This window comes from Zootoca vivipara, chromosome 5 (assembly GCF_965207765.1).
Source record: "Zootoca vivipara chromosome 5, rZooViv2.hap1.1, whole genome shotgun sequence".
Classification (NCBI taxonomy): Eukaryota; Metazoa; Chordata; class Lepidosauria; order Squamata; family Lacertidae; genus Zootoca; species Zootoca vivipara.
Window position 1 is genome coordinate 40,041,096 of NC_142588.1, and position 23,582 is coordinate 40,064,677.

The 23,582-nt window shown below is 40.3% G+C and overlaps 1 protein-coding gene across 2 annotated transcripts in view; it reads right to left on the reverse strand.

The window, feature by feature from the left end:
• Window positions 1–805: 805 nt before the first annotated feature.
• Window positions 806–23,582, reverse strand: part of DOCK1 (dedicator of cytokinesis 1) — a 370,976-nt gene continuing 348,199 nt past the window's right edge. For both annotated transcript variants that reach the window (XM_035138566.3, XM_035138565.3), the window contains exons 48-52: window positions 22,525–22,670; window positions 20,347–20,545; window positions 16,466–16,616; window positions 12,221–12,366; window positions 806–1,962 (exon numbers count right to left, since the gene is read on the reverse strand). In XM_035138566.3, coding sequence (XP_034994457.1) covers window positions 1,867–1,962; window positions 12,221–12,366; window positions 16,466–16,616; window positions 20,347–20,545; window positions 22,525–22,670 — 738 coding nt within the window. In that variant the 3' untranslated portion in view covers window positions 806–1,866. The remainder of the gene's footprint in view (window positions 1,963–12,220; window positions 12,367–16,465; window positions 16,617–20,346; window positions 20,546–22,524; window positions 22,671–23,582) is intronic.

The following is a 23,582-nucleotide window of genomic DNA, read 5'->3' on the forward strand; positions in this document are numbered from 1 at the left end:
TATCTGCTGCAATTGTCTTTTCTTGTTGTTTGTTTTGTGTTGTGATATACTGTTGTTTAGTTTTTAAGTTATGTAAGCAGCCCCTGACATTGTGTATGTGGGATACAGATTTACAAAAACAGCAACCAAAAACTTTAAACATGCAACTTTTCTTTAAAAATAATGTAAACATAGGGAAACTCGAATAACTTTCGAAGGTAGCTTGGGATGTGCCATGGGACTCTGATATTCAAAGGGTAGAAAAATTCAAAAATCCCATTGGCCATGCAGAAGCGCTTGGGCACATCAGATCTTTAGATTCCAGTCTTAGCCTTTACGATAACAGGGATCTAACTGAAGAAAGCATTGTAATACATTAACTGACTTTTGTATGCTGCTTCCATTAGCTTGCTGTGAGTTTTGACACTTACCTAGCTTTCCACTATTTCCTTCATTTATACAGCCACCACGTAACAACAGTTCTCTGGGTAGCATTCCCTTCTCTCCCTCTGAAGCAACTGACACCCCTTCTGGGGGTCTGGGGATGCTTATGAATAGGGTGGGCAGTGACATGGGGTTTTATAAAGAAGGGGGGAGTCACCCCAAATCAGAAGGGTTCACCTTACATGAGCAGAGCCAACTTCCTTCACAGCCAACCCCCCTTCTAGTGCTTTTTGGGATCCAAGCCATTACACGAGTGATTTTACAATTACAAAATCAGTATTCTGTGGTTGATGAGAGCCCAAAATACTCTACAGCTGATTGCCATAATGAATTAAATAACTGTTAATTCAAACAAGAAGACTTCTTATTTTCTTAGAGAAAATATTTTAAAATAATTCTTTATTTCTGAAGAGAGTGAAATATTAAAACTATTGTTAAGGTTATAAAGGTTGTTGATGATACAAAAGAACTACATTGACAAGTTTTTAAAAGTTAGTTTTTTCCTGGTTTTCTTCATAATTGCCCAATATTTTCTGAGTTCAGTTACTGGGAATAACACACATGTTAGCAACTTATACATTTTCAGTGGTTACCAACATTTAAAATGCTGTAACACCTTTGAAAGTACATAATACCATCATTACTTTAAAAGCAGGCACAGTGAAATGAAATAATTTGCAAGTCCAATAATATATACAAAATGGCTGTACATAATGGCACAACTGTAAATCAAGTACAACTGTTAGGTTTGAATTTTTGTTCCCAAAAGCTCTCCCCTTTCCTATTTTTTTAGGAAGCTCAAGATTTCTTCATTTGCATACATGATATTTTCCATAAATTAACAACTTCCTAGGAGCTTAAAACACATTCTATACTAAAATCCACACAAAATCAGGCTCAGCCAATGGTTGGTCCTTATTCTGTTACAATGGAACTTCAAGAAACAATCGGCCTATGAGAGACCAACATTAATGGTAGCCCAGAGCAATTATAAATACTCTTCACAAATACTTCTGTTTCCCTATTTCCTGAACAAAGAGCTCAAACCTATGATGATACTAAGGTACATTAGGCCAATATTTTAAAAAGGCTTGTGAATGCCAGTGCAATGACAGAGTGGACTGTTCCTCTTATTAGTCCCAATGCAACTTCTTAACTATAGTTTTAAGATTAAGATTTCAGAAGCCAGCAGGAATGATTTCTTACATTTTTTTAAAAAATGGCTGCAATAATATGTTGTCACTGAACAATACACCTGTGCTTTGGAATACAGTTTGGGTTCATAATCTGTGACCTTACGTAGAGCTATCAATCTTGCTGTGAAAATGAGAACTATTGCACTATGTTAGATGTTCTGATGTTGAGTGGTGTTAAAACACTGTGTACATCTTTAGGGAAAATAAATTTTACAAGCTCAGTCTTTGGAGGTATCCGGTCTCTTGTTCACTGGACAATTCCAGAATCCACAGAGGTTTGCTTCCGAGTAGTCTTTGGAGGAGGCGGTGGTGGAGTTTTGCTTGGTAATGGAGGTGGCAATTGCTGGAAGACAAATTTGGAACAAAATAGCTTATTGAGGAACCAATTCTATAGCAACCAGTCAATTCAGATGTAATTTCTTACACACTGCTGTGACGTGCAAGATAAAGAGGTGTACTCATTTAATTCCGTTCCAACTTTGGTCTTATTCACAGTGTTTTGCTGCTTGATGTTAAGTCTAGTGTTTAATACTGACACTAACTGGCTTCACAGGATTTATTAACTAACTTTGTTTCAGAAAGGTCTGCTATATAAGCGGCTAACTTCTGACTTTATTGGTCTTTATTAACCATCTTAGCCCTAAGCATTATCGAGTTGAGACACCGATGCTGGAATACTTTCTCTTCCCTTCTTTTATGACCAGTTTCAGGTCTGCTCTTTGAGAAATGTCTTTTTCTTTCTTTTTTGCTGTACGAAAAGGGTGGACTAGCCATCTACTTGCCACTGTATAGTAATTAAAGCTTACTAAATGTTAAAATATTTAGCTGCTGTGAATGGCATTATGCTTTGAGCTCTAGGAAATGACAGGAGCCACCAGTTGGCTTGATCAAATTAAAGACAGGAGCATAGATTAGACCTGTGATAAATTACTTACTCCCATAAGGATCAAGCTATGTGGCCGATGACAAAAATCTATACTGTCAGGATAATGTCAAGCTATTGCAGAATTGTGCACTTGCTGCTTTCAGGTTTATTTTTCAACAGCTTCATTAAGAATGCAGCCAATGTTGCTTCTTTGCTGGAAGGCTGTAGTGATACTGCAGCATCGTATCTAGCAGTTATCTTTCATGCAATCTTAGCCCATCAAGTGAACATAAACTCTCCCTTTACATTTTACTGCCTGACATCTTAATACCACTTTTACTGATTCACCCCCTCCATTTTTTATGTTTTCTCCCCCTCTTTTGCATTTCACTTTTCATATGGTAAATCCATTCAACACTTTTCTCATATTGCTAGCAGGCCTGCTTCTAAACAGAAAGTTATAAAAAAATGTTATCCATGCTACACTATCTCAGGGATGAATCCAGACGCGTAGAATAGACCCACTGAAGTCTACTCTTCAATCTCACTGATCTCAGTGGGTCTGCTCTAAGCAGGACTAAGTCTGCATTCAACCCACAATGTTTGCAAAGTTTCTTCATAGACTTGGTACAAAATGTTTGCAGTGGCTGGAAATTTTTTTACTGTACCTACTTTTGACTTGATCTTGATTTTTTTTGTCTTTTTAATTCTGAATTCAATATACAAACATTTATAGATCTTTTAATAACAATTCACTAATTGTCAGTGCCTTCACTTCCATTTAGTGGATGAAAAGAGTACATGGAAAGGGGAAATAATAGAGGAGGGGATGTCTTCTGTATTGGGGAATGTTCTTTATATAGAGTGTATTTCAGACCATTTCCCAGGACCACTGTGTATGTATTGGAGCCCTGCTGAACTGCAGACCATGAAATTCTTAATGCTTCAGTAAAACCTTTGTGAAATGTATCCTGGTCATAGGAACTCAATCATTCTGATAAAGAAATTCTATTATCAAAAATGTGAATTCTGTAACATTTTATATATATATATATATATATATATATATATATATATATATATATATATATAATGTGAAAGAATCACTATGATACTATCATAGTAAACCAGGTCCCTTGTGGACCCCATCATGTCATTACACAATTCCACCTACTTATCTCAGTCAGAGATACCTTAGATTACATGTTCAGTAAATGTACTCACAAATGAAGTTTATTAAATGAAGCACCAGGGGGGGGGGGAGACATTTCAAGCCAATAGCAAATTTCATGCAGAGCCTAGAGAATAGATACATCCGCTAGAGGAGGGCCAGGATTAAAAAAAACACCTATCTTCCTAGATGCATCTGATACTTTACTAGTATTTACCTGCATTCTCTGCAAGTCCAGTTTTAATTTCTGTGCTCTAAGTCTAAATCTGAAGTGGTCTGGTATTTTATCGGCGTGATAAAAGACCACATCAAAAAAGCATTATGTACACCTCAAGCATCCGTTCAAATGGTCACACGGTTGTTTTACCATGAAAGTCTAGTGCATAGTGCAATACAGAAACCAAGAGATAAAGGTCTTCTTTAGTCTAATAGTTTCCTGGGACAAGGTATGTGTGGGGTGGGGAATAGACAGTACAAGGGTTCAGGACACAAAGGGATCCCAGACACAATTTTGACAGAAAGCTACATGTGCTTCATTCTGTGCTAACCAATGGGTACAAATATAGTAAGCTTGTTGTTCTAAGCCAGAAAGGGTCAAAAATACACCGTTAAAAAGAGGCCCTAATAAGTAGCTCCACACTTACTACCTTTGTTTGTTTGCATCCCTGAAACAGAGTAAAAAACAACATGCATTTGAAGACTAAAGTAATGGATGGTAGGCTATTTGCTATATATTTGTTTTCATTTCTAAAAGCCTATTGTATACTGTGGATGATACTCTGGTTTGGTTCAGTTCATTTAAAATTAAATTGACAAAAGGGCTATTTAGAATCTCATGAACAATATCACAGGTGCCCAAACCATTTACGCTCAACAATGTGGCTGAAATGCAAAACAAAATTTCGCTTAACTTTACATTAATTAAATGTCTGTGTTGATGTTTCAGTAGTTTCTAGGGTGCTTTTCAGGTTTTAAGAGATTGCTTTCTCTCTAAAATAATGATAAGAGCCTGCCAGTTCAAATTAAACCCTATTCTAGGCAGACTTCCCTCAGTCACGTGTACCCTCAGGGGAAATGGGAACCTCGTGTAAAACGCACATCTGCAACATATAAGCAATCTGTCCCTTCCATTTCAAGTACTAAATTGTCCTCATTTGTTTGGTTTCCTTCTGTATTAAAAGAAGCAATTGTGCTTTAAAATGTCTTGTTTCTCTTCATAGTCTTGGTGGAATACAGCACAATAGTTAAGGGGAAAATGGAAAATATAAAAGCAATAATGATTTCTCTCCTTCAGAATAACCCCTGGATAAAAATAAAATTTGAGTTGTGCATTGAAAGACTGGATATTTCCTTCCATGCTATTAGCCTATCAAAATTCTCTCTATGTGATCAAAAGTTTATTCAAGAGTTACTTGACTTCCTACAGCTAACTATAATATTTATTAGGTCCTCAAAGACACACATGGATATGCAACTCTTTATCCTTATCTAAGTTCCTTTTACTTAATAATTTCCTTTTCAGTTTTAATGTAGCACAGGGTTTCCACATTACAGAATATATTTAATGCCTATTGCTTACCCTGAATAATAGTGTAACAGGAGTAGCCAATATCACACCCTCCAGATGTTGCTGGTCAACAAGTCCCACTGTTTCTGATCATTGGCCATGCTGGCTGAGGCTGGTGGGAGCTGGAGTCCAACACCTGGAGGGGGAGCACACTGGCTACCACATAGCGGGTTTGATAGTATTATGTAACAGTGCTACCAGTAGTTTTCAAGGCAATATAGAACCCGTAAGCACTTGAGCTATAATATATGTGTGTGCAATAGCTGGGTGCAAAAAAAACAACAGTGATAGCCTTTAATTAAATTCTATATTTTATAATACGGATCATAGAATTATCATAGAATTGTAGAGTTGGAAGGGACTTTGAAGGTCGGTAGTGACACTCGCCCTGTGGAACACCCTCCCATCAGATGTCAAAGATATAAACAACTATCTGACAGCAGCCCCGTTTAGGGAAGTTTTTAATGTCTGATGTTTTAATGTGTTTTTAATCTTTTTGTTGGAAGCTACCCAGAGTGGCTGGGGAAACCCAGTCAGTTGGGTGAGGTATTAATATTAATATTAAATTTATCTTCTAGTGCAGCCTCTGTATTCGCCAGGGAACCAAGGGCCACTCAGAGACTGTCCTCCCTGTCCCCCAGGACTCCTACATAGGAAGGGGGAAACCAAACTGGCCTCATATACCTGTCAAAATAGCAGCAGCTGCATGCAGCTTGCACTCTTCTCCCCGCTGTGAAAAAGAACTCTACATAAGAACTAATGCCTTTTCCCTTTCCTCCCTCCAAGTACTTTTTCCTTCTGTGCCATGCCTTTTAGATTATAAGATGGAGGGCAGGGATCGACTTAGTACTGATTGTTGCAAGCCTCTCTTGGGTCCTTTTTCAGCTGAACAGCAGGGGAAAAATACTTAAAAATATCTAAAATGAAACTGCACACAGGCAAATCTGTCCAATGTAATTTCTTCAAAATAGTAACACCGTATCTGCAAATAATGGAAAAGCAATAGCAGGCACGTTTTCATGATCTAGATCATAAAAATCTTTGAATTAAAGGAAGAGCCTCCAAAGCTTTGTTATATGAAATCTGCCTGTTAGAAAGTCTCATAAAAGTAACACTGCTGCTTCAATGAAATAATTATGCCACAGTGTTCATTAACTTGCTTTTAAAGACGGCTGATCCAGGAAAGTTCATTACTCTCACCCTTCTGTGGACATCAGGTTTGCCCCCTGAACATTATCCCCATCTCCTTACCTGGAGACTTATCAGCTGGGGATCATTGCCTAAAGTCTAGAAATTTGCAAAGCTTTTTTTAAAAGAAGGAATGGTATCTCTGCAGGATCAAGACCATATTGTGCAGACATCTTAGAATCAACAGGCAGGCCCTATTCATACAGCTCTAGAATATGATTATTTAATGACCTTACCCTCCAATTGATCAGTTGGCGTGAAATAGGTTAAATCCAGACCTGAACTCAGTGGATTTTCACTTGTGTTGGAGTTTATTTTTCCCAGTTCCTCCTTCCCCCTTTAGCCCTCTTGTGTCCCCTGAAAAACTGCTCTGTAGGGTTTGGAGTGGTATGAGAGGCTGCATGGGAGTCAGCAGAGAGAAAAAGAAACCCACCTTGTCCCACCACTTCTTCTAGCAGGGAGTCTATACTGCCATCCAGATGGAGTCCTTCCAGTCATGAATAGAACACATTGGGTTGAGGACCATGGTTGTTGTGCCCATCAGAGTTACAATGCAATGTTGGAAAGGAGTAGTAAAGCTATTTTTCTCATTCCCCATGCAGCTCCCTATGCCACCTGCAAAATAGCTCTGGGGGGTTGGGAAACTTTCTGGAGCACCATGAAAGAAAGTGTGGGGGCTTGAGGGGGGAAAGGATTCAGCAATGATAGCTTCCTTCAATGAGGAGCCTCCACTGGATCTTAGTACCTTCCATGGATGGAAGGAGTATTTTCATTTGCAGACATGTAGCACCATACTCTGTATTCTGGGTAATGTACTGGATAGTTGTTAAGATCTGCCTTGAATCTGGAGAAGTAACAGTATTCACAGAATACCAAAAGGATGGGTGCTCAAGGGTACACATGATTATAACTTTTCCAACTTGCAGTACACAGATGCATATATTCGTTCTCCCATAATGTTTGCTATGAGCAGATTTCTCTGATACGGCATAAAGCATTAGAATTGGGGGAAAGCTCTTTTTCTTGCCTGTATTAGTTCTCTTATCATGCATTGGGCATTACTTCCGCTCTATGGCACATTCATCATCAAGCTTTGTATCTACTTTTGGATTGATGGGAATCAAGCCATTATTTGTGTGCTTAGTAAGCGTTAGAGCCAATGCTACAAAGTTAAGTGCTCCATTGTCTATTTTCTTCCTCTTCTTGATTTTGAATGCTAACTACGCAGCTGATTTTATATACAACGATATGTGTGAGGCTATGAAAGAACAGGAGAAAAAAGCCTTTATGTAACAGATCTTCACCAGAAACAAAAGGTCCTATTTTATGCTCAGATATATTTATTAGGGAAACCTTCCAAAAAAGAGATTTCATAATACTATGAAATGAAATGAAGATAAGATTGTGTGTGTGCATGCATATGTGCATATCTACCAGTAGATGTTTTGAAATGAGAATGGGTAGGGCAATAATAGTAATAATAATAGTGTGAATAAATCATCATAATAAAACAATTTTTCCTGAATGCATTCAAAATTGGCTAAAATGAAATTCTCATATAATGGGCTGCAATTGCAATTCAAATATTTTGTGATATAGGCCCATTTTTTGCATAAGTATTTTTGTGCCATCTTTAACTTCAATTAACACTGCATTTTTTACTTCATTTTAATACAGAGAGCTCTCTACTTTTGTGTTCCATATCATTGTTTAAGGTGAATAAAATGAGGTTAGCTAATAATTTCAGTGGGTTGTCCCCATAGATACTCAGGGTGGGTAATTCAAAAGCAGTCAAGTCTTCCTTTGCCAAATGTAACACTGATAGTTATGTGTGATGTGTCTATGTGTATATATTTGGGGGAAGCTCAGCCCTAAACTCATTGGGCTGATGATGGGCAAGTTACTGCCTCATAGCTTCTTCTATTAATATGTAAAGTAAGATTAACAACAAATCCCACTCTCATATAGGAGTAGATTGCACGAGAGGTGGGCGGGTGAAGGAGTACTGGAAGCAAAGAAAAATGGCTAAACATTGTCAAGCCACATGATTCCATTAGCATGCTGGTCTAGTGCAAGGTGATCAATACATGAATAAAGTTGCTCACTTGGAACTGGGGTTCTGAATATGTCAGAGGAATATAGTTGTATGTGATATTTGACACACTTCTAGACAATTGCAGCCTCCTTGTACAATTGGCTGACTAACTAGAATTGTATACTATGATATGCTAGAAGATGAATAGAGGAAACACTGTTGAGAGTCAATTTAATTACATTAGGGACTCCAGTCAGCTTCCTATGCAGAAGGCAAACTAGCTCCTGCATACTAAAGTATAAGCTGGATAAAATGAAGTGGAGAAATCCACAGCTAAAGCAAGTGGAACAGCTCAGAGCTGGAAACTGAGCGTTCCTCCTCAAGAGCTGTGCTATCACAGTCTTTTCCTAATACCACGTTTGGCTCTCAAGAACATTAGTGTATCAATATTTTAAATATCTGATATGGGTTAAAAGGACGATTTAAACAAAACCTACTAATTTTACATACTGTATATTCTTTTAAAAACTATTTTCAGACTTACTATTTGAAAGGAGTATTACAAGGCTTCTGCTTATTTGAAAGGAGTATTACAAGGCTCCTGCTTATTTAACTTGTCTCCCTGCTTATTTAACTTATATGCAGAATTCATCATGCGAAAGGCTGGACTGGATGAATCCCAAACTGGAATAAAGATTGCCGGAAGAAATATCAACAACCTCAGATATGCAGATGACACAACCTTGATGGCAGAAAGCGAGGAGGAATTAAAGAACCTTTTAATGAGGGTGAAAGAGGAGAGCGCAAAATATGGTCTGAAGCTCAACATCAAAAAAAACCAAGATCATGGCCACTGGTCCCATCACCTCCTGGCAAATAGAAGGGGAAGAAATGGAGGCAATGAGAGATTTTGCTTTCTTGGGCTCCATGATCACTGCAGATGGTGACAGCAGTCACGAAATTAAAAGACGCCTGCTTCTTGGGAGTAAAGCAATGACAAACCTAGACAGCATCTTAAAAAGCAGAGACATCACCTTGCCGACAAAGGTCCGTATAGTTAAAGCTATGGTTTTCCCAGTAGTGATGTATGGAAGTGAGAGCTGGACCATAAAGAAGGCTGATCGCCAAAGAATTGATGCTTTTGAATTATGGTGCTGGAGGAGACTCTTGAGAGTCCCATGGACTGCAAGAAGATCAAACCTATCCATTCTGAAGGAAATCAGCCCTGAGTGCTCACTGGAAGGACAGATCGTGAAGCTGAGGCTCCAATACTTTGGCCACCTCATGAGAAGAGAAGAATCCTTGGAAAAGACCCTGATGTTGGGAAAGATGGAGGGCACTAGGAGAAGGGGAAGACAGAGGACAAGATGGTTTGACAGTGTTCTCGAAGCTATGAACATGAGTTTGACCAAGCGGGAGGCAGTAGAAGACAGGAGTGCTCTGGTCCATGGGGTCACAAAGAGTCGGACACGACTAAACAACAACACAACTTGTTTGCTTAGGTCAAAGGTTGAAGACATTTTGACAAATGTTTGCGAATGACTTTGATAGGATGTTAGAAACAGAAATCTAAGATTGTTGAACAATAGTTTCTTTTCACCAGCAGCAACAATATTTGCTCAAATGTTTCAGCAATCCGTTACATAGAATGGCAAAATTGCTTGCCTTTAGGAAACTGGTGGCTGTAAAACAAACCTCATATTTTAAACTTGTCTGAAATATACTTTATTTTCTCTCCTGAAATGAGATAGATTTCAATGAGATAGATTTCATGTTTTTCCTTAAGTTTCTGCTGGGACTCTCCTTTGTCTTTTTAACAGGCTCTATCAGGCTGTTTTACAATACAGTGGTGCATCGCAAGACGAAATTAATTCGTTCCACGGGTCAATTCATGAAACGAAATTTTCGTTTAGCGAGTCCCGGTTTTCCATAGGAATGCATTGAAACTTAATCAATGCGTTCCTATGGGCTCCGGGGGACTGGCGGCACGGAAGGCAGACGCTTGCTCTCTTGCCTGCCTGCCTTCCCCACCGCCTGTCACACGAAGATCAGCGGGCGCTGCTTGCGGGGCTTGTCAACCCCGGCAAACAGCGCCCACCGATCTTCGGCTCTGTCCCCCGATGCGCTACGGCTTGGGGAAGCAGGCAGGGAGACGGCAACAGCCCACAGCTTCCCGGGCTGTTGCCACCCCCCTGCCTGCTTCCGCAAGCTGAAGCGCCCGGGCAAGCCCAACACAGCGGGGGATCCCGCCTGTCACACAGCGGGGATCGTAGGGGCTTCTCAAGCCCCTACGATCCCCACTGTGTGTCGGACAGGATGCGGGGTGGGGGACGCAGGAAAAATCCTGCGTTCCCCCCGCATCCCGCCTGTCACACAGCGGAGATCGTAGGGCGCTTGAGAAGCCCCTACGATCCCCGCTGTGTGTCGGACGGGATGGGGGGAAGTGGAAGAAATATCCTCCGCTTCCCCCCCCATCCCGCCTGTCGAGGGGCTAGAGGCGGCGGCGAGAAAAGACCTTCTACCGCCTCCCGCCTGCCTCCCCCCACACTGAGCGCAACTTCGTATACTTCCGAAGTTGCACTCAGTGTCGGGGCTGCGGGGCGAGAGGCGGCGGGGGCAAAGACCTTTTCCAGTCGCCGCCTCCCCCCACACTGAGCGCAACTTCGGAGACCTCTTTGTTTTTATGTATAGGTTTCACGACCTGACTAATCTGTGTTCACATACAAGTCACCTAGCATTGTCTTCTGCCAATGAAAACATTTTCTGTGGTAGTACACTGGGGATCAGTTAAAGGAAAGGCATGGTCCTGAAAACACTAGCTGCTTTCCTAAGCTACAACCCAGAATCAGATGAAGGGACAAGTGGCTGTGGACTTTGGAGAGCGCAGATGAGCTGTTGATCTGACTCCAACCACCAGCTATGGCCATTCTCGGTCAGGGATAGCCCAGCCCCAATGATTCATGCATTGTTAACCTCACAATTTGATTATTGCAATACAATACACACTGTGTGGGATAGCTATTGGGTCTGGCCAAGAAGCTCCAGTTAGTGCAAAATACTGTGGGTGAGGACAGCCTGCAACCAACACGTAGCTCTAGCACTTAAAAGCTTGCACTGGCTGCCTATATGCTAGCATATAGTCCTTCACAAGTTGGGGGCAGGACACCTTAAAGACCACCTGGTTCCTTATACCCTGGCCAATTCACTAAAGTCTTCTGGGGAGTCACAGTTTATGTTTCAGACAATGTATCACGTGCACCAGAAGACATGTGTTTAGTATTGTGAACCTGATTTTGTGGAACTCCCTCCCAGCTGAAATCAGACAGATGCCTCCCCTCTTGAACTTAAGACACCCTGTAAAGACCTTATTTTATTTCAGCAGGCATTTTAAATATGTGTTTATGGTCAATTTTAACTGATTGTTTTAATCCTTTTTTTTAACCTTGCAGTACACAGCTTAGAGACTGTTTTTCAGTGGTACATAAACTGCAGACTTAAAATCCTTTCTTTTATGTGGACCTCCTAGTGGTGCAGCAATAAAACGGCTAGTACATTTGCAAAGCTAAATAGGATCCAGTATGGTTTCAAACTGGATAGGGGACTATGCATTGAGATTCCTGCATTGCAAGGCGTTGGACTAGATGACCCTCAGGATCCCTTCCAATGCTACAATTCTATGATTCTATTATCCTCCATGAAAAATAATTATTGACCACAGAAGTACACATTATGTAGACTTGCTTTGAAGAAAGTCACTTCCAGTTATAAAACTTACTCTTTGAGGTACAGGTGGGGATGTGGCAGGGCTAAGAGATTCATGACTTTCCATGAGATTTCCATAATCTGCCATGCTGCCTTTCAGAGGCAATGGAGGAGGAATGTCTGCCATTTCCAAGCTATTCATGCCATTTAGTTCCAGATCTGAAAATAAACACATATCTCAGTCATTAAAGTCAACCTTCAAATTCCCAGCAAATGCTGCATGCACATCTAATTGTTTTAAAAGCTGAAAACTGTCAGCAGACTTTTTTTTTTTTTTTGCAGAAAGGTAACTCATTTTAAAATAATTTGAAATAATGATTAATACAACAAAATGGAGTGCACAAGTGTGCCTGCTGACCCAATTTTTGGATTCACAAACCAGAAAGAATGTGTTGTTTGAGAAATAAAAGGGCCATATCAAGTAATGTATGTCTCATATAATCAAAAGAAGGGAGAGTAATTGTCACAGGACAACGCTAATCAGGGTTTCCAGAACACCAGCATTTCAGAAAATGACTTTACTTGTGACTTGCCCATGCATATCAGCAGAAGCATCATTTCTGTTGCAGCTTCTTGGGCATTTTCCTGTAACTATTGTTGAAAATTCAACAATGTTAAACATTTATTTTCCAAAGGTATACGACAATATCTAATCAAACAAACCTTTATTTACTCTTCCACACAATCCTTAAATGCACACATTAGGCACATATATTTATTAAAATGTTAGGAAATTACTGTAATTAAATGAGGAGCCATTCATTGTTTAAAGAGCTTGAAATACTTACAAAGAGAACACAAAACAGTATTTTCCGAAATTAACTACAAAATGAAGTGTCCTTCAAAAATTGATTGTATCGCAATACTCGTTTTAAATTTGTGTGACCACACTGAACACTTAAGAAATTGGATTTTCCTTTTACTACACTTCTTGAAATAATTCTGTAAGTTTGAACCACCTCCAAAGTGCAAAATTCTGTCAGACCAAGAGCAGAATTAGTAACAAATGATATTGTAAATGTTGTGCTTGGTTCAAATCCCTTGTTGAACTTGGGCCATTCACTAACTCTTGGCTGAAGCTCTCATGATAGGGATGCTGTGAGAATAAAATTGGGTGGGGGGACGGACCATGTCACTGTACTGAACTCATTGGTAGAATGGTGGGCTATAACAAAAATAAACAACAAAGTAAAATGGTTCACTTTCATTCTTTTCTAGTCTTTTTTTTCTTACCTCACAGCAAAAAAGGGGATAATTTCAAAGGCTCTCGTGTTCTTAAGGTCTCAAGAAGCTCCACTATAGAGATCTGCTGAAATTAAGGAATTACTTAATTGAACCCGATCTCACACCAACGGAGTACATAGTCTTGATTTATGCCAAATGGATGGTGGAGCTCATGTTCTGGCACCTTGCCTCTTGACAAATCAAGATGCACACAGGCATGTTTGTGCAGATTTGAGATGAAAAACTTGTCCCTTTCTGGATACAGGAGCTACCTTCATCTCCCTAGAGAGGCCTTCACATTGTGACAACTCTGATTTTGGTGTTTTTTTTAAAAAAATATTATTAACAGAGTTGCTATATGCAACCATGTGCCTTTATTTCAGCGTTGTGTTAAAAAAAAAGTACTTCAAAATGTCCAAGTAAGTATAGTAATGAGTCATGCTTCCCCAAAGGAGGCACTTTTTAGGATGAAAACATTTTTAGTTTCTCCCTGACAGAAGCACCATCCTTAAGTTCTTCAGAAGCAGCACAAAAAAGCTTAATTGCACTTCTTTTCTACCCTTTAGGACATGTGTAGGAAACTCCATTGCCACCAGCAGCTGAGCCCATTTGGGTCCTTTGGGGGTGTGCAGCAAGCCTTAGAGAGTGAGGCTGCAGGGGGGGGGGGTGTCACTCCTCCTGCTTGCTGTGGATTTTGCTTTTCATGAGCATAAATTTATTCTATGCATGGAGCAAAAGCCTCAAGATCCAAGCCCATGAGAAGAAGCCTAAAACATAAACAGTCAAGGGTTCAGGTGCCCTCAATTTCAGAACAAATTGTACTGAGAAAAGTCCTTTACCATCACAAAGCAGTTTGGAAGGATGTTTGCTGTTGTAGTGAATATGAACAAGCGGTTGTTCCATATTCTTTGTTACAGGGGACTTCTTGGAAGGCAGTAGTCAGTAAAAGATAATTGTTTAAGATACAGCATATACTAATTACTTTCTTTAATACTTGTAAAAGGACTTCATTCATTGTTCTGCACTATATATTTTTATAGTAGCTGGAGGATTTTCCTATAGCCTTTGTACTATAAAAATATCATATAGCTAACGCAATAAGATGAATCATTAAACACTTATACAAAAAACTACCCTTTTTGAAAATTATGTATAAAATAATCAGCCTGACTGTGAAGCAATTGTAGCTGTTCAGTAAAAACACACAGACCCTAATTCCTGATGTGGAACAGTAAGCTGAATAAATGCTGGTACGTGAGTTAATAGCCTGGTTCCCTAAACAAGGAAAGGACCCTTCTAGCAGTGGAGGGAGTGTATAAGTCTATAGCACATGGCTGAGCTTCCAAACCATTAACTAGAGGGTTGGGTCTGAAGACCTATACTCTATTGGCAGAATGCTGTGGCAAAATTAACTAAATAATATTCTAAGTATGCGGATGACACCCAACTCTATCTCTCTTTTAAATCAGAACCAGTGAAGGCAGTGAATGTCCTGTGTGAGTGCCTGGAGGTGGTTGGATGGCGGCTAACAGATTGAGGTTGAATCCTGACAAGACAGAAGTACTGTTTTGGGGGGACAGGGGGCGGGTGGGTGTGGGGGACTCCCTGGTCCTGAATGGGATAACTATGCCTTTGAAGGACCAGGTGCGCAGCCTGGGAGTCATTTTGGACTCACAGCTGTCCATGGAGGCACAGGTTAATTCTGTGTCCAGGGCGGCTGTCTACCAGCTCCATCTGGTACGCAGGCTGAGACCCTACCTGCCCGCAGACTATCTCACCAGAGTGGTGCATGCTTTAGTTATCTCCCGCTTGGACTACTGCAATGCGCTCTATGCGGGGCTACCTTTGAAGGTGACCCAGAAACTGCAATTAATCCAGAATGCGGCAGCTAGACTGGTGACTGGGAGCGGCTGCCGAGACCACATAACACCGGTCCTAAGAGACCTACATTGGCTCCCAGTACATTTCTGAGCACAATTCAAAGTGTTGATGCTGACCTTTAAAGCCCTAAACGGCCTCGGTCCTGTATACCTGAAGGAGCGTCTTCACCCCCATTGTTCAGCCCGGACACTGATATCCAGCGCCGAGGGCCTTCTGGCAGTTCCCTCACTGCGAGAAGCAAAGCTACAGGGAACCAGGCAGAGGGCCTTCTCGGTAGTGGCGCCCGCCCTGTGGAACGCCCTCCCATCAGAGGTCAAGGAGATAAACAACTACCTGACATTTAGAAAACACCTAAAGGCAGCCCTGTTTAGGGAAGTTTTTAATCTGTGATATTTTAATGTATTTTGGTATTTGTTGGAAGCCGCCCAGAGTGGTGGGGGAGACCCAGCCAGATGGGTGGAGTATAAATAATAAATAATAATAATAAAAAGTAAATATTTGTATAGGACGTTTATATAAAACTATATTGTACTACACGGTGAAATTATTGGATCCTATAGCAAATTTCCCCCTTGAACAGGCCACACAATTATTCTTCACTTAAGCCAAGTGTGGGAAACGCTATGGCTCTCTAGATCAGTGTTTCCCAAACTTGGGTCTCCTGCTGTTTTTGGACTACAACTCCCATCATCCCTAGCTGGCAGGACCAGTGATCAGGGATGATGGGAATTGTAGTCCAAAAACAGCAGGAGACCCAAGTTTGGGAAACACTGCTCTAGATGATAGTGGGTTCCAGCTCCCATCACTGCTGACTGTTGGCCATGGTGGCTAGAACTCCTAGAATGTGAGTAGGATAATAACAATATATCCTACTCAGCCCTGATTAAAGCAACAGTTGAAAGGTGAAAGGAATCCTGATGGACATAGTCTGATTTACTCTCTGGTTAACCTAATTAGCCAATTGATCATAAAACATTTCAGAGATATCAAGTTCCTGATATGACCTGTCTGGTTCAAGTACATCAGGGGGGGAAAACCCACAGTTTTGTAAATTAGTATTTCTTACCTGCCCTTCACCCAACGGTTCCGGGGTGGGGTTGCAGTATGAAAAAAAAAATAAGTTAATGTGATTAATCAGTTAAAGCAGACTTACTGGACTGTAAACTGAATGAAAGCTTGGTCCTTGGAGTGACTGGTGGAGGGATGGTTTGAGAAGGCGGTGATGGGGAAACAGAAAAACGTTTTTCACTCCCCATGATGTTAATAACTTGGCTCTTTGGTCTTTGTGGTCTCAATGGACTGATCTGCATTTGGTTAAAAAAAAAAAAGCAAGCCAGACTCAATTTGAAGTATATCTTCCACACATACATCACACAGTCCAAGGATACATAATTTGTTCTTACAGCACAGCTGCTGGAAACAAAGGAGGAAACATTTCTTAGTGAGCCATTGAGCTTGTGATAAATACGTTCTTAATGTAACACAGCGATAAGGAAAAAACGGTTTTTGTCTCAATGCAGTATTCTTCTAAAATATATCCTTGGCTTGTTCTTTCTTAAACACAGTTTTTTGTGGCCTTGAATGTACAATCAATTTTTAAGAATGTACTTTTTAGGCGTTTCCAGGGGTTATTTAACAAAATGGCAGCTGGCTATTCCTATCATAGTTACACCTTGTTATAACCTAAAGGAAAACTAAAAGATATACCACTTACACCACTAGGTTTTTGTTTTATATACACTAGCATGCTAGAAACATATTACTATATTTAGAGTATTTCTCAAAACACGAGCCACTAAAGTGCAAAATATGTTTGGTGGAAACATATCATAACCACCATAAAACACACATATTTCTTTTTCTTTTTAAAATACTAATTTTTCTGGTTGATAGGATTTCTTTATTCTTACAGATACTGGACTAACTTCCTGTGCCTCCTCAAAAGTAACTCAGAGGGGTAATGATCCATACACAATAGAAATGTACTTAGAAAGACTCTCGTGGCTTTCATACTGCTGAATATTGTTGCAGATGATTTTGTGCTCTGTCACTTAAAGCCAAGTCACTTTGAGCAGGCAGCACTGTAATAATGGACTTTTATGGTCTAGAGCAGGGGTGGCCAACTCCCAAGAGACTGTGATCTACCTACAGAGTTAAAAACTTGCTGTGATCTACCCCCTTGGGGGGGGGGTTCAGGTCAAAGGTGTTGAGCTTTTTGGGGGAGGAGGAAGGCCCATTTTAAAGGCATTCAGATCAAAGTAGTTGTTGAGCTTTTTTAGGGAGAAGGAAAGCGCCATTTCTGGGGGGTGCAGGGCAAAAAAAATTGAGCTTTTTTTAAGGGGAGCCAAAGTTGTTGAGCTTCTTTGGGGGGGGAGCCAGTGATCTACTATTGATCTACCACAGGCGTCCAATGATCTACTGGTAGATTACAATCTACCTGTTCGACGTGCCTGGTCTAGAGCAGGAATCCTCAAACCTTCTACCCCAAGGGCACACTTTAAAAAGCTGGAATTTATTGAGCCCTACCAGTCACAAAATGGTAGCAAATGAAGACAATTGCTGGCAATTGCTAACATCCCTCTCAGCTGATCTCTAAACCATATTTGGAAATTGCTAAATTCTTTGCTGCAGTTTTTTCCTTATGGCAACAAGTGCCATGCCTCAGCTTTATTCAAGCAATTTGTTCTAGACCTATTGAGCACCAGCTTCCCCATTTTAGGCAGAATTTATAGATTCTGAGGATGTACCTCAAGAATAATTCTGCATTTATATTTTTTCCGTCCAAGGCCCACATTTCTCAAAAAAAAATTTGCCGACTTGCTATTGCCTTCTCACATTCAACATGTTCCCTTTTCCTCACTCCTCAAACTGCTAATTTCATCCCTGCTCCCTAGTGCCTTTACACTTACTTCTTCCTCCTGTAACACCTTTTCTTGCTTATCCCCTTCCTTTTAATTCCGAATGTTAACCTTCAGTCTCACTTTCTAGAGGAAGGAGACTTTCCTTCCCTCCTGCTCACCTGAAATTCTCTGTCTCTCGGGCACCTTTACCCAGTATACAAGGAACTGTATTTACAGTGGAACCTCGGTTTATGAACACCTCGGTTTACGAATTTTCGGTTTACGAACGCCGTGGACCCATCTGGAACCGATTAATTCACTTTCCATTACTTTCAATGGGAAAGTTTGCTTCAGTTTATGAACAGACTTCCGGAACCAATTACACCCATGCTTCGGGTTAAGTATGCTTCAGGTTGAGTACTCCGGAGACCCGTCAGGAATGGATTAAACCACTTTCCATTACTTTCGATGAGAAAGTTTGCTTCAGTTTATTAATGCTTCAGTTTATGAACAGACTTCCGGAACCAATTGTGTTCATAAACCGAGGTACCACTGTAGTTGGGTATTGGCCCAACTTAAAGGTATGGCTAGGGGTTGGGGCAGTAAAGTGAGAAGGCCGTGTGCAGGCTGTAGCACTGTGGCCCACTGTTTGAGAAACACTTTCTTAGAGGAAGTCATCTCTTCTATTCCCTTGCCCACACAATTCAGTGCATTTTCATGTACTTAAGTCTCCAGGCTTGCCTAGGTAGGTCTGCATTGGTAAAGAAAAAATACAGGAAACTGCTGTTAAGCAAAGGAATGTTGGAAAGTACCTTTCACTGCTCCAGGCAGGAAGTTTTTTCTAGCCCTATAAACAAACAAAATTGCTTTCTATTTCAGGACACAGGTTTTAAACCGTTTGTATAATTTTCATGGTTACTTATGTTAATTAACATTTTTCTGCAAAGAGCACTTCCCCAGTTATATAGGAATCTCAGTGAATCCAGAATAAAAATACGATTTTTATTATTTTAGCCTAATTTTTTTAAAATACAAGGGGCTAATAATACTACTTGTCCTTGAATCAATGAAATGTTCAGCCAATTACGCTGATGTTTGACACACACTTTCTCACAGTCTTGTTTTAATACTTTGAACTAGTCTGAGAATCAACCACTGGAATGAATGAATGAATGAAAGAATGAGAGGTCATGTCAAAGAAGTTGGTCTGCTATGTAAAAAGGATCTACACAGTAAATCTAAAGAACTATTGTTGAAAATTGTAAATACTGAAGCATTTAAATAGTAAGAAGAGATCAGAAGCATGCAAGAACGCTTTAATTATGAACAATTTTCTCTTCATATAGTTTGTTTTTGATCCCCCAGTTAAATTACCATGGTGATTTACCAAGTGCATAGCTGAGAAAGCTTCCTTATTATGTATTTTAAGAACTGAGACTTCTCTAAGATTAAATAAATTGATGACAATTCATTAAAAATACTGATGAAAAACTGGAAGGGTAGATTGTAACCACTGGCAGACTGTGTCTATAAATTTACTGTATAGCTGAGAGCTGCTGAGATGCAAAATGTTAGCATGTCAATGGGGCCCAATACATTTTGCTGTCTGATCCAAGGAAAAGATCAGAAACTGACCAGACTGGCAGCTGCAGCTTATTTCAACCCTAGTTATGGGATAGTGCCCTCCTAGTAATCTAGTTAACAGATTGTAGGGCAGGGGGTGTGGCCCACACCCCACTATCTTTCACCATCTCACTTCCATTCTCTGCCCCCCCCCAGCATCTGAGTTGGATGCCTCACCTTTTAACGTATCATTTATAGAAAGTAGTCTTGTTCCAAGTAAAACAATTTAATGAAAGCTGTGTTTTATCCCTATACTGCTTAGCATTATATTATTGATGCACCCAAAGACAGTGAGCATCTGTAAAAGTAGTTTGATTAATTAACCTTCTCAGAGCATTTTCTTTCAGCTACATGTCAGAATAAATCTGCTACCTTTTAACTCCAAAGCATTTAAAGTTCGTCTGAACGTCATGTCACTTGCCAAATCGACTGCAAGTATTTGAAATGTGGAATTTACTCTCTTAAACTGGATACTGCTCCAGCAATAGTGTCGAGCACACCATCATTTTCTTGCTATGTCCGTTGTGTGTTGAAGCTATTATCATTTTACACATAGGCCAGTTATCATTACCGTTTCTGAAAGTATCACTGCTTCAGACTGTTGCAAAGAGATATCTGTCGACTTGAATTCCTTTTCAAATATCTCTTGGTGCTTGCTGTTTCGCTTTTCTTTTTTCTTCTCCTTCTTTTCTTTATCCGGATCATCCTTGTCCAACTTGTCTTGTGACCGAGAATGCATCTTCTTTGGTAAAAGAGGCTCAAGCACAAACCTGAAGGGTATAAACATTCACTGTACTAAAGGCATCGCTATATCAGTACCAATCACTACATCTTTAGGTGCAGCAACAGCACCACTTTAGTGCCTCACCCCTTCATCAACCAATCAAACTTAATGATACTGTAATGGGGGTGACAGAACGACTAATTCATTTTGGCTGTTGATCAAAATGTACCTCAAACTATTATGGAACAGTCCTAACAATTCATGTAGTAGACTAACAGTGCAATTCTATAAACATCTACTCAATAGGTAAGTGTCATTGTGTGAATTAAATGAGACTTACTTCCAGTTAAGTATGTATAGGAATGCAGCTTCGGCACTCAATTCAAATTCACAATTCAATACACTTTATGAAGTGAAAAACACCTGTATGGATTTTTTAATATACCTGTAGTTTATAACATCTCAGGGCCAAAGTATATGTTATATTTATTTACACTGTTTGATTTTCTTTTGGAGAAGCTAGAAGTTGTGGCATCTCTATTTGGAAAGTGATCCTGATTCATAGCAGGGGTGTGTGGTAGCTGCCTGCAAGAAACCTCCCACCCACTGCTGCTTGACACCAGAGTTGCTGTTACCTTCAGGAGCAAATAGCAGCTGGGTTTGGGGGAGTGGTTTCCAGCAGGAAACTGGCAAGGGCCCTTATGCATTAGAACAGGCATCCCCAAACTTCGGCCCTCCAGATGTTTTGGACTACAATTCCCATCATCCCTGACCACTGGTCCTCTTAGCTAGGGATCATGGGAGGTTTAGGCCAAAACATCTGGAGGGCCGCAGTTTGGGGATGCCTGCATTAGAAGAATGATCAGGGTCAGTTTTAAGCTCACCCCACACTCCCAAAGCTGGTAGTTTGGCTGGTAGAAACCTAAGTGTATGAAACTGTGCTTGTGTGAATGTTGAAGTAAAGAACAACTGAAAATATTTGTACAGCCACCATAAAAAGGTAAAGGTAAAGGGACCCCTGACCATTAGGTCCAGTCGTGACCGACTCTGGGGTTGCGCGCTCATCTCACATTATTGGCCGAGGGAGCCGGCGTATAGCTTCCAGGTCATGTGGCCAGCATGACAAAGCCGCTTCTGGCAAACCAGAGCAGCACATGGAAACACCATTTACCTTCCCGCTGTAGCGGTTCCTATTTATCTACTTGCATTTTGACGTGCTTTTGAACTGCTAGGTTGGCAGGAGCTGGGACCAAGCAACGGGAGCTCACCCCGTCACAGGGATTCGAACCGCCAACCTTCTGATCAGCAAGCTCTAGGCTCAGTGGTTTAACCACAGCGCCACCTGGGTCCCCTACACCACCATATGTCTTTGTAAATGTATATCACATGTCAAAGGTAGCAGACATGTATATGATTGACCAATGCAGGCATATCTGCATAGCCAACTGTCCCTGCAAATGGCTATTGGTTGTTGTGTGACCTAAGGGAAAAGGGAGGGGCATGTGGAACATAATGGAGATCTGCTGCTGCTACAGAACCATTTTGGATTCTGCTCTATTTTTGTGCCCTCTCCAGTCACAAGGCAGCTAAGCTTTTTGGAATGCCCTCTCTCTGAGCTTCGAAGAGCAGCTACAAAGAATGATGGAACACATGACTTCACATGTCAGAAACATTGTGAAGCATTCCAAAGCTTTTTTAAAAAAATTAACATTGCAATTAGCATTGTAAGTGTCAAGAACTGCAGGGATTCTTAATAAGTTTGAGACCAGTGTTCCGTTTCATAAACTGGCCTTGATGAAATCTTAACTTCAATACTTTAAGTAAACAGAAGAGAGTAGTAAATTCTCAGGCTAAGGAATTTTATTGCTAATATCGCAACACAAGATTTTTTTTTTAAAAAAACCTACCTGAAAAATTTAATATGTGGATCAAAAAGCTCAAAGAAAGCAGGTATATTTATGAACCTTAGGAGTATGAGGTAGTAGAGAAAATGCTACAGAGTATGCATGCAGTAGACCCACGTACCCATCAGAGCCTGGTCTCGAAGGTGCGCTGTCAGATGAAATGGAGGAAACTGAAGCAACAGACAGTGGCCTTGAAGATGAAGGCATCGTGAATGATCTAACCATGGACCTTGGACGACTACCTCGTCTGTCATCTATGCTTGAGGGCTACAGAAAGAGCAAATATCATTCTTTTGTTGCCAGAACACTTCGAAATACATGAATGTAATAAAAGATGCACTTTTACTTAGGTGTCATTCATTTCATTCAGAAAAATGAATAGGTTTTTCTTGAGGAAAGGTATTTTGAAACAAAATTATATTAATCAAGGCCACAGCAATTAGAATGCTCTCATTCCTTCATATGTATATGTAGCCTTTTAATCAGAGTGGCTAGCCTGGTTCAGATGTTGCTGAACTACAACTCTCATCAACTACAGCCAGTGTGACCAATGATCAGGGATGATGGGAATTGTAGTTCAGCAACATGTGAAAGGCCAAAAGTTAGGTATGTCTGCTTTAAACTTAAATAGATAAAGACATTTATTTCTTTTATCTAGTTAATTTATATACCACTTTCTATTTCAACAAAACTCTCTCAGTGGTTTATATATTTCAACAAAAAGGAATCAAGAAATACAATATGAATTCTACATTCAAAACAAAAACAAAAAACCCTCCTCCTACTACTAAATCCACAACTTTGCCCCCCTCCCCCTACAATATGAAGATTTATCTCTTCCTCACCATCAGGCTCTCACCCTGTAGGGAGTCTGGTACACCCCCAACACCCGATTCTTACTACCTCACAGGGAGAACCCCCGTCAATCTGGCAAAATAAATGAAAGCCATCGCCTTTACAGAAGCACACATATTAGTACTGAGGCACACAAATCTAGTTTCACAGATGGAAGAAACAAGAAAGGCAGAATTTACAGTTCTGAATATTTATTCAAGGTTTGTTACCCATTAATAACTAATATATGCACAAAATAATTGAATTCTGCCAACAAAAATAGGAACCCCATGCTGTTTGATCACAGGTAGATTTTCCACCCTGTCAACTAGTAGGAAGCTGGTG